Raw genomic sequence first — 13,532 nt, 5'->3', positions numbered from 1 at the left:
CTATAAAGGATTTTATTTCTCCTTCACTTATGAAGCTTAGTTTGGCTGAATATGAAATTCTGGGTTGAAAATTCTTTTCTTTAAGAATGTTGAATATTGACCACCACTCTCTTCTGGCTTGTAGAGTTTCTGCCAAGAGATCTGCTGTTATTCTGATGGGCTTCCCTTTGTGGGTAACCCGACCTTTTGCTCTGGCTGCCCTTAACATTCTTTCCTTCATTTCGACCTTGGTGAATCTGACAATTATGTGTCTTGGGGTTGTTCTTCTCAAGGAATATCTTTGTGGTGTTCTCTGTTTTTCCTGAATTTGAATGTTGGCCTGCCTTGCTAGGTTGGGGAAGTTCTCCTGGATAATATCCTGGAGAGTGTTTTCCAGCTTGGTTCCATTCTCCCCATCACTTTCAGGTACACCAATCAAACATAGATATGGTCTTTTCACATAGTCCCATATTTCTTGGAGGATTTGTTCATTTCTTTTAACTCTTTTTTCTCTAAACTTCTCTTCTTGCTTCATTTCATTCATTTGCTCTTCAATCACTGATACCCTTTCTTCCACTTGATCGAATCAGCTATTGAAGCTTGTGCATGCATCATGTAGTTCTTGTGCCATGGTTTTCAGCTCCATCAGGTCATTTAAGGTCTTCTCTGCACTGTTTATTCTAGTTAGCCATTCATCTAATCTTTTTTCAAGGGTTTTAGCTTCCTTGCAATGGGTTTGAACATCCTCCTTTAGCTTGAAGAAGTTTGTTGTTACCGACCTTCTGAAGCTTACTTCTGTCAACTCATCAAAGTCATTCTCTGTCCAGCTTTGTTCCGTTGCTGGCAAGGAGCTGCAATCCTTTGGAGGAGAAGAGGCTCTCTGGTTTTTAGAATTTTCAGCTTTTCTGCTCTGGTTTCTCCCCATCTTTGTGGTTTTATCTACCTTTGGTCTTTGATCATGGTGACTTACACATGGGGTTTTGGTGTGGATGTCCTTTCTGTTGATGTTGATGCTATTCCTTTCTGTTTCTTAGTTTTCCTTCTAACAGTCAGGTCCCTCAGCTGCAGGTCTGTTGGAGTTTGCTGGAGGTCCACTCCAGACCCTGTTTGTCTGGGTATCACCAGCTGAGGCTGCAGAACAGCAAATATTGCAGAACAGCAAATATTGCTGCCTGATCCTTCCTCTGGAAGCTTTGTCTCAGAGGGGCACCCAGCTGTATGAGGTGTCAGTCGGCCCCTACTGGGACGTGTCTCCCAGTTAGGCTACACAGGTGTCAGGGACCCAGTTGAGGAGGCAGTCTGTCCGTTCTCAGAGCTCAAACACTATGCTGGGAGAACCACTGCTCTCTTCAGAGCTGTCAGACAGGGATGTTTAAGTCTGCAGAAGTTTCTGCTGCCTTTTGTTCAGCTATAGCCTGCCCCCAGAGGTGAAGTATACAGAGGCAGGCAGGCCTCGTTGAGCTGAGGTGGGCTCCACCCAGTTCAAGCTTCCTGGCTGCTTTGTTTACCTACTCAAGCCTCAGCAATGGCAGACGTTTGTTCCCCAGCCAGGCTGCCGCCTCGCAGTTTGATCTCAGACTGCTGCGTTAGCAGTGAGCAAGGGTCCGTGGGCGTGGGACCCACTAAGCCAGGCACGGGATATAATCTCCTGGTGTGCCATTTGCTAAGACCATTGGAAAAGCTCAGTAGTTGGGTGGCAGTGTCCCGATTTTCCTGGTACATACTGTCACGGCTGCCCTTTGCCAGGAAAGGGAAATCCCCCGACCCCTTGCGCTTCCTGGGTGAGGTGATGCCCCGCCATGCTTTGGCTTGCCCTCCGTGGGCTGCACCCACTGTCCAATCAGTCCCAATGAGATGAACCAGGTACCTCAGTTAGAAATGCAGAAATCATCCATCTTCTGTGTCAATCATACTGGGAGCTGCACATCAGAGCTGTTCCTATTCAGCCATATTGGAATGAACTCCACTACATGGATGGAAATTTTAAGTCAGTGGGGCTGAGGAGATCACCTGGGGAGTGTACACAGGCAGATAAGAGCATTCCAGGAAGAATTTAGAGTTCTCAGTCATTTGGTTATGGGGCAGAGGAAGAAGAACCCACAAGGTTTTATCTTTCTTTCTATCTGTCTATGTCTACACAGAGAGAAACATATAGGACTATGTAACTATAACTATGCATGTGTGTGTCTCTGTGTGTGTGTATATATATATACCTATATACATATATATGACTTTTTTCTGAACTGTTTTAAGAGTAGCTTTTAGACATGATATCCTTTTCCCCCTAAACACTTCAGAGTATGTATGTATATATGTAAATGTATATAAGTATATGTGTATATGTACAGTCATGTGTCACTTACTGATAGGGATATGTTCTGAAAAAAATGTATCACTAGGTGATTTTGTCATTGTGGGAACATCGTGGAATGTACTTACATAAACCTAGATGGTGTAGCCTATTGCTCCTAGACTACAAACCTGTATAGTATGTTGCTATACTGAATACTGGAGGTAATTGTAACACAATGGTAAGTACACACACACACACACAGAGAGAGAGAGAGAGAGAGAAAGAGAGATTATAAAGCCAGTGTAGTAACATGTTACTATATTGGGAATCTGGATGATTCCTGGAATCCAGGAATCTTTGTTCCACTTTTGCGCTCTCTCTCTCTCTCTCTGTGTGTACATGTAAACCTTTCATAACTTTTCTGTAAGTCTGAAATAATGGCAAAATAAAGTGGTGCAAATTGAGTACTAAGGTGGAAGATGACCTCACTTGGAGTAGGTAAGAAATCTTGTAGGATATACTATTAAGCTGGATTTGTATTTAGAAATTCAAAGGTGATGGGCAGGACATTTTGGTAGTAGGAGTAGGATGAGCATGCCATAGAGGTGGCAAATAGCAGGGTTTGTTCAGGAATGAACAGCAGGTGATTGGGTTCCAATCTCTGCGTGCTTTCCTTGGTATTGAACACTAAGCAAAGTGGGTGGTAAGGTCATTTGCAGAGAGGAAAGGGGTGGGATGGGAAATGTGATCGAGACTATGATAGGGATTCAAATGGATTCTGATTCAAATGATTCAAATGGATTCTGAGCAACATTAATGGTCCAGTGGGATAAATTTGAAATGGAATTGGCTCAATTTCTTGTCTTTTTCTGGCAATGTTGAGCAAGCCAGGAAAACAGAACAAACAAGGTTAGAGATTAGCAAGTTAAGTGCAGCAAGAGGGACAAGAGACCAAGGAGAATGGTATTAAAATAGTTTCTCTTGAGGTCTGGCTGGGAAGGAGCAAGTGAGGCTTAAAGGAGGATGGGCAGTGTTTGGGAAGAGACCCAGGAAAGGCTGATGGCAGGCTCTGGAAATCTTAGACTATTCACAGTCTTGTTTCCTCATCTACTATTTTAAGGAGCTGGATTAGGTGGTCTGTAAATTCCCTGATAGCTCTAAGGTTTTGTTTTGAGAAAAAGTCTCGCTCTGTAGCCCAGGCTGGAGTGCAGTGCCACAGTCTCGGCTCACCGCAACCTCCACCTCCCAGGTTCAAGTGATTCTCCTGCCTCAGCCTCCTGAATAGCTGGGATTACAGGTGCGTGCCACTGCACCCACCTAATTTTTTGTATTTTTAGTAGAGATGGGGTTTCACACGTTGGCCAGGCTGGTGGTTTTGTTTTGTTTTGTTTTTTGTTTTGTTTTAAACTCCCTTTTCTCTTGGCCTCCTTTTCAAAATAGATTGAGCTACTTATGAGGCATGTGACCTCTTAGAAAAGGTTGTGGTAGGAGATCAAGGTTAACACCTGGGCATAGCTATAAAGCCCCAGCTATAATATTTTCAATCTGGGCCCAAAGGTGAAAAAGGAGAATGAACTGAATATTAGGACTGGAAGGGAGAGGGGAGGGGACTTGCAGGTTTAGAAGGAGTGAGCAGCACTGAAGAAGAGATAAGGAGGCAAGATTAGAATCAGGAGACCAGGTTTGGGGTTTGAAATCTTGGAGCTGGAGCATTTCCAAGTGTTGACTGGAGTCCATGTATGGTCATACATGTGGGTGGATGAGAAGGGAGGAGAAGGTCAGTACAGTTGGAAGGTTTGAGGAATGGTAAGGTCAGAGTATAGGAAGGAGGCCGGGTGAGGTGGCTCATGCCTGTAATCCCATCACTTAGGGAGGCCGAGGCAGGCCGCATCACCTGAGGTCAGGAGTTTGAGGCCAGCCTGGCCAATATGGTGAAACCCCATCTCTACTAAAATACAAAAAATTAGGCACGGTGGTGGGCACCTGTAATCCCAGCTACTTGGGAAGCTGAGGCAGGAGAATCGCTTGACTCTGGGAGGCGGAGGTTGCAGTGAGCTAAGATGGTAACACTGCACTCCAGTCTGGGTGACAAAGCGAGACTCCGCCTCCCCCGCCACCGGCCAAAAAAATAAAGGAAGGAGATTGTGGTCCCGGAGAATATATCAGCAAACAGCGAACATTTCTTGGGGGCCTATTAAGTGCCAGGCATGAACAGGACTGAGGAAGACTGGGATAGTGTCAGACTGTGAGAAGCAGGAAAGAGGAGAGTGAAAGTGAATGTCCTGAACCCCAACATTTGGAAGGATTAATGAAAGAATTAATGAACCCTGGGTCTGGAAATCGTATGTGAGGAGAAATTTTTGAAGTGTTTAGAAGATCACTAAACTCATGACAGACATCAATGGAATGCAATAAACCTGTTACATTCTCTTGTTCTCTTGTATCAAATTTAAGAAGATTTGTGGCCGGGCACGGTGGCTTATGCCTGTAATCTCAGCACTTTGGAAGGCCGAGGTGGTGCAGATCACCTAAGGTCAGGAGTTCAAGACCAGCCTGGCCAACATGGTGAAACCCTGTCTCTACTAAAAACAAAACAAAACAAAACAAAAAAAACAAAAATTACCAGGCATGGTGGCGGGTGCCTGTGATCCCAGCTACTTGGGAGGCTGAGGCAGGAGAATCACTTGAACCTGGGAGGCGGAGGTTGCAGTGAGCAGAGTTGTGCCACTGCACTCCAGCCTGAGTGACAGGGTCTGTCTCAAAAAAGTGAAATTTGCAAAATGCCTGTTTGCATGGGAGAAAAATTTCAGATGTTATATTTGATATTCAATAAATGGACTCTGATATTTAGGAAACACTGGCTTCTGTTATTTCTGTAATATTTAGGAGTGACTTGTATGATATCACTAAAAGTTAAGTTTTGTAAAAATAGCTTTAAGAAATTAGGTATGGAAAAGAAAAGTTATCAATATAAAAAGTATAGTGTGATAAGTACATAAAATAATTCTTCCTCTTTATGAAAAGATTTACTGTGGTCTTTTAAATATGAATTATCTTAATATCCTTATTAACCACATGAGAAAATAAAAAGGAGATTAAAGTTGTATGCATTTTGAGATTAGTCTATTGAATAAAGGAGTTACACCTGTAGTTGCACTGGTTTTTGGAAACAATATAATATATTCAGAAAGCACAATATGTTTATGCCATTCTGGAATCTGAAACATCTTCATCAATTAAACTAGAAACAAAAAATCTATGTGGCACTAAGAATCATTAATAGTAGAGATTAGTACCATTAATCATTAATCATTAATAGTAGAGAGTAGTAACAAGCAAAATAGCCCTTTTTAATAATATATAACATCCTTTGATGGTTCTAGTTTCTTCATTATCATAAATGTGTAGAACTAGAAATACCATTTGACCCAGCAATACCATTACTGGGTATATATCCAAAGGATTATAAATCATTCTACTATAAAGACACACGCACATGTATGTTTATTGTGGCACTGTTCACAATAGCAAAGACTTGGAACCAACCCAAATGTCCATCAATGATAGACTGGATTAAGAAAATGTGGCACATATGCACCATGGAATACTATACAGCCATAAAAAAGGATGAGTTCATGTCCTTTGCAGGGACATGGATGAAGCTGGAAACCATCATTCTCAGCAAACTAACACAGGAACAGAAAACCAAACACCGCATGTTCTCACTTATAAGTGGGAGTTGAACAATGAGCACACATGGACACAGGGAGGGGAACATCACACACCAGGGCCTGTAGTCGGGTGGAGGGTTAGGGGAGGGACAGCATCAGGAGAAATACCTAATGTAGATGACAGGTTGATGGATGCAGCAAACCACCATGGCATGTGTATACCTATGTAACAAACCTGTATGTTCTGCACATGTACCCCAGAACTTAAAGTATAATAATAATTTTTAAAAAGTGTAAAAGAAGTGGCCCTTCAGCCAGATAACCTGAGGTAGAGAACTTGAGTTTAGTTCTTCTTGCCACTGCCTTATGATTAGGTCTTGGCCTTTTCTCTCCCTGTAAAAATAAAAAGATTTGTGTTATTGTATTACTTTGTGAATTAAGTATAAATAGTCTAAAAATTTAAAAATTAAATATAAATAGTATTTTTAAAAATATAAAAATAGTATAAAATATAAAATACAAATGTGTGTGACTGTATTTTGAAAAATTAACTGTAAGTATACAGCATTTGGATGGTCTTTGTTGCAGTCCATGCTTTCAAATTTTTGTGTTTTTCAGCCTTTTTATCAGCAATTTTATTTGCAAAAGACATAATTATTATTTCATTTGTTTAAAAGAGCAGGTCTTAGAAGGAGCAAATACTCATTTTCCAGGGTTATCTTTAATCTCCAGTTATTTCTACCTCAGACTCTTGGTTCTATTCTTAATGTATTATGTTGTGGTCTTTATTTAAACAACTTGGGAAGTTTTGTGTTTTATTTAAACAAGTAGGGAAGACACTTTTGATGATTTAGGCAAATCCCTTAGCCTCTTTGCATCTCAGTTTTCCCATCTCTAAAATAGGAACAAGTGTTATTCTTATATTCATTTATTTAACAAGTATCTACTGCACTCATGTGCCAGAAGGTGCTGGGCTACAGCTATAAACAAGGCCCTGCACTGCCATAGCTTATACTCTAGTAGGAAGGTCTAGATAATAAACATAAATACATAAATAAAATAATATCAGATAGTGGCAAATGGGATGAAGAAATCAGAGTAATAGAATGGAAAGTGATTGGTGGGCAGAGAAGACGGGGGTGGCCACCTGATCAAAGAAGTCCTCTTTCAGGAGGTAGCACATGCAAACTTAGGCCCAAATAATGAGGAGCAGACGTGCTAAATGTAGAGGAGGAGTGTCCAGGCAGAGGAAAGTCCTTGAGGTAGGAAGAAATTTGGCATTTTTTATGACCAGAAAAAAGGCCTGAAGCTGGAGCCTAGTGGAAAAAAAAAGGGAATGTATTGTGATGTCAGGAGAATACTAGGTTATTCAGAGAGGCAGGTAGGATCCAGATCATGCATGGCCTTGTGGGTATGATAAGGATATTACTGGATATCATTTTAATTGCAATGAAAGAGCAGCTCCAAACAAGGAATTGACACAGCAAAATTTACATTTTAAAAAGATCCCTCTCTATAAATAAATTACTAAAACTAATAAGATCAGCAACAACAAATATATGTAGGAATAAATTTAACAACAGTTTACAGATCTTTATGTAAGTTTGTTATAGACATTTTTAGCAGGTATAATGAAGATATACCATGCTCATAAATGGGTAGCATTGGTGTCACAAAGATGCGAATTCTCTCCAAATTATGTGATAAATTCAGTGCAATTTGGATTAAAAATCAGAAGAGGATTTTCTTTTCTTTTATCTTTTCTTTTCTTTTCTCTTTTCTTTTCTTTTCTTTTTGGAGCTTGAGAATCTGACCCTAAAATTCATGTGGAAGAACAATAAGGCAAAATAATCCAAGTCGAATTGGAATTTGCCCTACCAGATATCAACATACATAACTAATATAGTGTGATATTGGGAGAGGAATAGATAGACCAGTGGAACAGAATAGAGCCCAACATAGACTTACACGTACATAAAAAGTTGAGGCTGAACATGGTGGCTTACACCTGTAATCCCAGCACTTTGGAAGGCCAAGGTGGGAGGATCATTTGAGGCTGGGAGTTGGTGACCAGCCTGGGCAACAAAGTGAGATCCTGTCTCTACAAAAAATTTTAAAAACTAGCGGGGTGTGGTGGCACGCACCTGTTGTCCCAGATACTTGGAAAGCCGAGATGGGAAGATTGCTTGAGGCCAGGAATTTGAAGCTGCAGTGAGCTATGATCGTGCCGCTGCACTCTAGCCTGGGTGAAAGAGCAAGACCCTATCTCAAAAAATAAAATAAAATAAAATAAAATAAAATAAAATAAAATAAAATAAAATAAAATAAAGAACAGTTGGTCAGGAATGGTGGCTCATGCCTGTAATCCCAGCACTTTGGGAGGTCTAGGTGGGTGGATGACTTGTGGCCAGGAGTTTGAGACTAGCCTCAACATGGGGAAACCCCAACTCTACTAAAAATGCAAAAATTAGCCAGACGTGGTGGCATATGCCTGTAGTCCCAGCTACTCGGGAGGCTGAGGCAGCAGAATTACTTGAACCCGGGAGGCGGAGGTTGCAGTGAGCCAAGATCAGGCCATTGCACTCCAGCCTTGGTGAAAGAGCGAGAGTGTCTCAGGGGGAGGGAAAAAAAAAAGAAAAGTTGATATATTATAAAAGTGGCATTACAGGTCAATGAGAGAAAGGATGGACAATTTAATAACTGCTGCTAAGACAACTGGTTATTCACATAAAAAACAAGATCAATCCAGATAGTTTAAAGCCAAAACCATGAAAAGCCATACTTTAAAATATTTAGAAGAAAGTACAGCAGAACATCTTTATTATCTCAGGTTAGGGAAGGATTTCTTAAGGCATAAAAAGCATAAACCCTAAAGGAAAATATATATGGTATATGTATGTGTGTATGTGTGTGTGTGTCATTAGTTACATTAAACACTTCTCTACATCTGAGACATCATAAAGTAAAAAGACAAACGACAAACCAAAAAATTTTTAATATCTGGTAATAATACTGAAATAAGCTACTAATTCTAGGTATACTGCTCTAGAGAAAGTTTTGCATGTGCATGTAAGGGATAGTCATGGCATCATGGGATCTTTGGAATGAAAAATTGGAAATAAGCTGAATGGCAATTAACAGGATAATGGGTACATAAATTACAAGTATATTTGTATAATATAATTTAGCAGTGAACATGAATTAAGTGCAGCTATAGTTATTAGTGAGGATAAATCCCATAAAGATATTATTGGGCCAAAAAAAGTTGCAGAAAGACTTATGTCCTGAAAATAAAATTTATATATAAAGCACTAGATATTGTTGTGGACATATATATGTAGATGTGATAAAAGTATACATATTTCTATGGGAATGATAAACATCAAATCAAGACAGTTTTACCCCAGAAGAGTGGGAAGATGAATGAGAATAGGAAAGGACACACAGTAGACTTCAATTACATGTGGGATGTTTTATATTTTTTTAAGTTAGGTGGCTGATATATGGCTATGTTTCATTATTCACATCTTTGTTGTATATCATAATTTTTTTGTTTTTAATTTTTTTGTTATTTGTTATATAACACAATTTTTAAAAAGATAAAAATCATGCTAGCCTACAAACTGAAAAATGAACTACCAGGGGTTAAGAATGAAAGGAGGTATAGTAGGAGACAACTGTAGTGCCCTAGGAGAGTAGACTTGAATATCTACCATAGTTTCTGGCACATAGTAGGTGTTTTAGTCTTAGGAGTTATTTAATTGTGATGGTTGCCATTATTACTATCATCATCATTATAAAGGTAGAAACCAAAAACATAGTGGGATAGTGGGATGGTGAGGGAAGATACACTAAATGTTGTGAGTAGCTATCTTATGCTAAGTGCTTTACCTCTTTTAGTCCTAACTGGAATCTAGTTGAGGTAGATATAAAGAAACTAAGGCTCATGGTGATAGCCAGAAGGCACAACAGCTACATAAATTTCTAATGACTCATTTTCCAACGTTTTTTAAAACATGCATACACACACAGACACACCCCAAATACATACACCCCTTTCCTGTCACACTTGAAAAAAATTCAAGTATCTTTTTCCTTTGTTCATAAATAACACATTCTGGGTTAAATACTAATAATTCCGTATACTACACACTCAGTGTCTTATTACGGAATATTTTTGGATTATGTCTCTCCATTTTTCAGCTGCCCCTCCTAATAACTCTGAGGAAATCAGGGCAGATGATTATTCATGTTATACAGATGAGTAAACTAAAATACAAACAGGCTAAATCAGAAGTTCTTGGCCTGGTGTCCATGAACTTCACAAAATCCTGTTAAATAGTTCATGATTAAATGGTCATTTTTCTTGGTAGAGGGTCAGTTTTAATATATTTTCAAAGGAGTCCATGACTCCCCACAAAGGTTAAAAAAAAAAAAAAAACCCATGGGTTAACCGATTTGGCTAACTGGGTGGAGCCCTGACCCCAAGCAATATTTCCCTTACCCCTTGCCCTGATTTCAGTTACGCACAATCTATCAGACAAAAATTCAAATTAAAAATATTAGTAAATACTTTTTGTTATGTTGACTGACTGCTAAGATGGACATGTTATTATACATTTTGAAACCACTTAGTTGGGAGGAATAGTTCTGTTTTGTTCAGCTCATGGACAGTAACTCTTAACTTTTCAGATGAACAAATCAAGAACTGTCATCTTTACCTGCACAGACTTGTTATAGAAGAAATGACTCTGATACAGAAATTATGTAATCTATCTTACAATTTGGGGTACTGTACAAAAAATTAAGCAGGAGACACAGCCTCAGCTAGTGTGGAAAACGGATCATGAGCTGAGAACGGGGTTTTCATTTCCTTGGACAAGTTCCTTTAACGTTTACCGTTGTCCCTTCTCTCAGCTGTAAAAGGAAGGATTGAACTAGATAGAGGGCTTGTCAGAATTCCTCCCGCTCTAACACTGTACACAGTTGGATGGAATTTAAAATAAAAAACTGTGCATGAACCCTTCACAGTCTGTCAATTTTAGCTTTATTTCACTGGCTGAGTGTCGGGGACCCACCAGACCTGCCTTTTCTGAGGGCCAGACCTGCAGTCCCCCTTTTGGGGACTAGGAGTTGGGTGTGACCTGGGAAACAAAGCTTTTGAAGGCCAACGGGCTAGGAGCACCTGAAACACAAGGGCTCTCTGTCTCACTCTGTAGGCCAGGCTGGAATGCAATGGTGTGATCTCCGCTCACTGTTACCTCCGCCTCCCGTGTCCCAGTTCAAGCAATTCTCCTGCCTCAGCCTCCCGAGTACCTGGGATTACAGGCACGCGCAACCACGCCTATCTATTTTTTTTTTTTTTTTTTTTGTATTTTTAGTAGAGACGGGGTTTCACCATGTTGGCCAGGCTGGTCTTTAATTCCTGACTCGTGATCCGCCCGCCTCGGCCTCCCACAGTGCTGGGATTACAGGTGTGAGCCACCGCGCCCGGCCAACACAAGGGCTCTTAATCCTTTGTTTTCTTTTTTGAGGCAGGGTCTCACTCTGGCGCCCAGGCTAGAGTGCAGTAGTGAGATCACAGCTCTCTGCAGCCATGACCTTCTGGGCCCAAGCGATCCTCCAGCCTCAGCCTCCCCAAATGCTGAGATTATAGGCATGCGCCACTACTCCCGGTCTTAATACTTTTTTCAGGAATGAAGGAAGGCGGGAACGCCCAAACGCGGTTGGCGTGAAGCAATCGCCTTAAAGCTGAGTGGAATGTGTGGTTGTTGGGGGTGGAGCCGAGAACCTGACGCGATTGGAGAGCAGGAAGCGCCCCGCTGCCCGCCTCCAACCCGAGGCCAGGGCTGGGAGAGGGCCGGGAAGGAGGCGGGGCCGCCCCGGGAACCACTGGGCCTGGCGCGGCCACGTGACCGAGCTCAGGGGCGGGGAGAGGGCGCCCCGGCTCCGCCCAGCGCGCATGCTCGCGGCTCGGCGCTGAAATTCAAATTTGAACGGCTGCAGAGACCGAGTCCGACACTGGAAGCCGAGAGGAGAGGACAGCTGGTTGTGGGAGAGTTCCCCCGCCTCAAGACTCCTGGTTTTTTCCAGGAGACACACTGAGCCGAGACTCACTTTTCTCTTCCTGAATTTGAACCACCGTTTCCATCGTCTCGTAGTCCGACGTCTGGGGCGATGGATCCGTTTACTGAGGTGAGTGAGTTTGCGGGTGCAGCCAGCCATGACCCACCGCTCTAGGCCCCCACCCCCCTTCCTCTGTCAACCTCTGGGCGAACCCCTACAGGGCGGAGGGCGCGTGTGTGCGCGTGCGCAGTGTGTGCGGGCGGGGGTCGGATTGGCTGAGGATGCAGAGCAGGGGCCGCGGCTGCGGCCTGCTGTGGTTGGTGGGTTCCTCTGAGATTTTGTTGTTTCAGTCCTACAGATAAAACTCAGGGAGGAAGGCTTTGAGTCTGTCCTAAAAGGCGGTAGTGAGAGGTCTTTCAGCCCCCGTTTTTACCATGTCCTCTGCAGTCCTGGCCCAGCAAGAGTGAGGCGCAGGCCTGCGGAACGGGTCCTGCTGGAAGCAGCTGGAATGCCCTGCAGGGCGGGGTCCGGGGCGGGTGACTCAGTGCGGCTGCCGCCGGGAAAGGCAGTGGGATGTGTGATTTGCGGAGTTCACTCAGCTCGCAGAGATGCTAATGACATGACAGCAAAACGTTAAAATAAGCAGGTGCTAGAAACCACTGCATTCGTTCATAAAAAGTCAGTAGTTCCTTGATATCCCATTGTTCAGCTAACTAGCGAAGAAGTTCATACCCGGGACTGACATTTTAATTGAAAGGAAACAGTGCAAGTGTGCCGACCACAACTATCAGCTCACGATTTTAGAGCAAAGAAATAAACCTTTCGGTGTTTATGGGGCATGTCATTACAGTACTTATTTCATCTTTTGTTCCTTTGAGATTGCATATGGGTTACATCGTTATTGTGTCGATTTTAGCTTTTGTGGAGACTGCGTTGTCACATTCGGGAGTGTTTTGTTGCCAGTTGTCCACTCCCTTTTATTCCAGGACAGTTCCTCTTTCTTCAGGCTGTTGTGCAAGTTTTAAACTGTTAGTTTTTGAGTGTTGCAAAGTGGACCTAAAACTGTGTTTACACTGATTGAAAAACTTAAATGCTGTGAAGAGTGGTAATTCTTTCGGGGAGATGTAATTATAATTCTGTAAGTTATGTGTAAGATATTAATTACAGGTTTCAGCAATTAGAGTTTACTTATATTCAAGCATGACATAATCTATTTTTCTGTTTCAAATTCTTAATCATCTTGGGACAAATACATCAATTTTTTTCACCTTCCTTAAAGGTTCTAATAGAAAAACCGAGAGCATATTTTTGTATTAGCCTTAAAATAGGGCTGGTTATACACCAGATATCTTTCACTTACACTGAGGTCGGAAAGGGTGTATTTTATCTAAACTAGAATAGGATTCCTTAAATCATCAGCCCTATGTGTCCTCCTAAGTAACAGACAGGAACAAAGCATTTTTAAGTTGGCTGAAAATTGCACTTCATTTTACTTAAAAATGTCATTCTGAAGGTAGTACAAA

General features: G+C 41.7%; 2 protein-coding genes across 5 annotated transcripts in view; one reads left to right on the top strand and one right to left on the bottom strand.

Moving 5' to 3' along the window:
- The window catches only part of MATCAP2 (microtubule associated tyrosine carboxypeptidase 2), a 66,068-nt gene extending 53,900 nt beyond the window's left edge, over positions 1-12,168 (bottom strand). Inside the window, exons 1-2 of the mRNA XM_015133720.3 lie at positions 12,061-12,168; positions 6,267-6,336 (exon numbers count right to left, since the gene is read on the bottom strand). Coding sequence (XP_014989206.1) covers positions 6,267-6,336; positions 12,061-12,168 — 178 coding nt within the window. The remainder of the gene's footprint in view (positions 1-6,266; positions 6,337-12,060) is intronic.
- The window catches only part of ANLN (anillin, actin binding protein), a 65,270-nt gene continuing 63,580 nt past the window's right edge, over positions 11,843-13,532 (top strand). For 3 of the 4 annotated variants that reach the window (XM_077996937.1, XM_015133714.3, XM_077996936.1), the window contains exon 1: positions 11,847-12,138. In XM_077996937.1, coding sequence (XP_077853063.1) covers positions 12,121-12,138 — 18 coding nt within the window. In that variant the 5' untranslated portion in view covers positions 11,847-12,120. Of the gene's footprint in view, positions 12,139-13,532 lie in introns of all 4 variants that reach the window. The other variant, XM_015133715.3, reaches the window with a different exon arrangement.

The sequence above is a fragment of the Macaca mulatta genome, chromosome 3, assembly GCF_049350105.2.
Source record: "Macaca mulatta isolate MMU2019108-1 chromosome 3, T2T-MMU8v2.0, whole genome shotgun sequence".
Taxonomy (NCBI): Eukaryota; Metazoa; Chordata; class Mammalia; order Primates; family Cercopithecidae; genus Macaca; species Macaca mulatta.
Note: the sequence above shows the minus strand (reverse complement) of the source record. Positions and strands in the feature narration are given on the sequence as shown.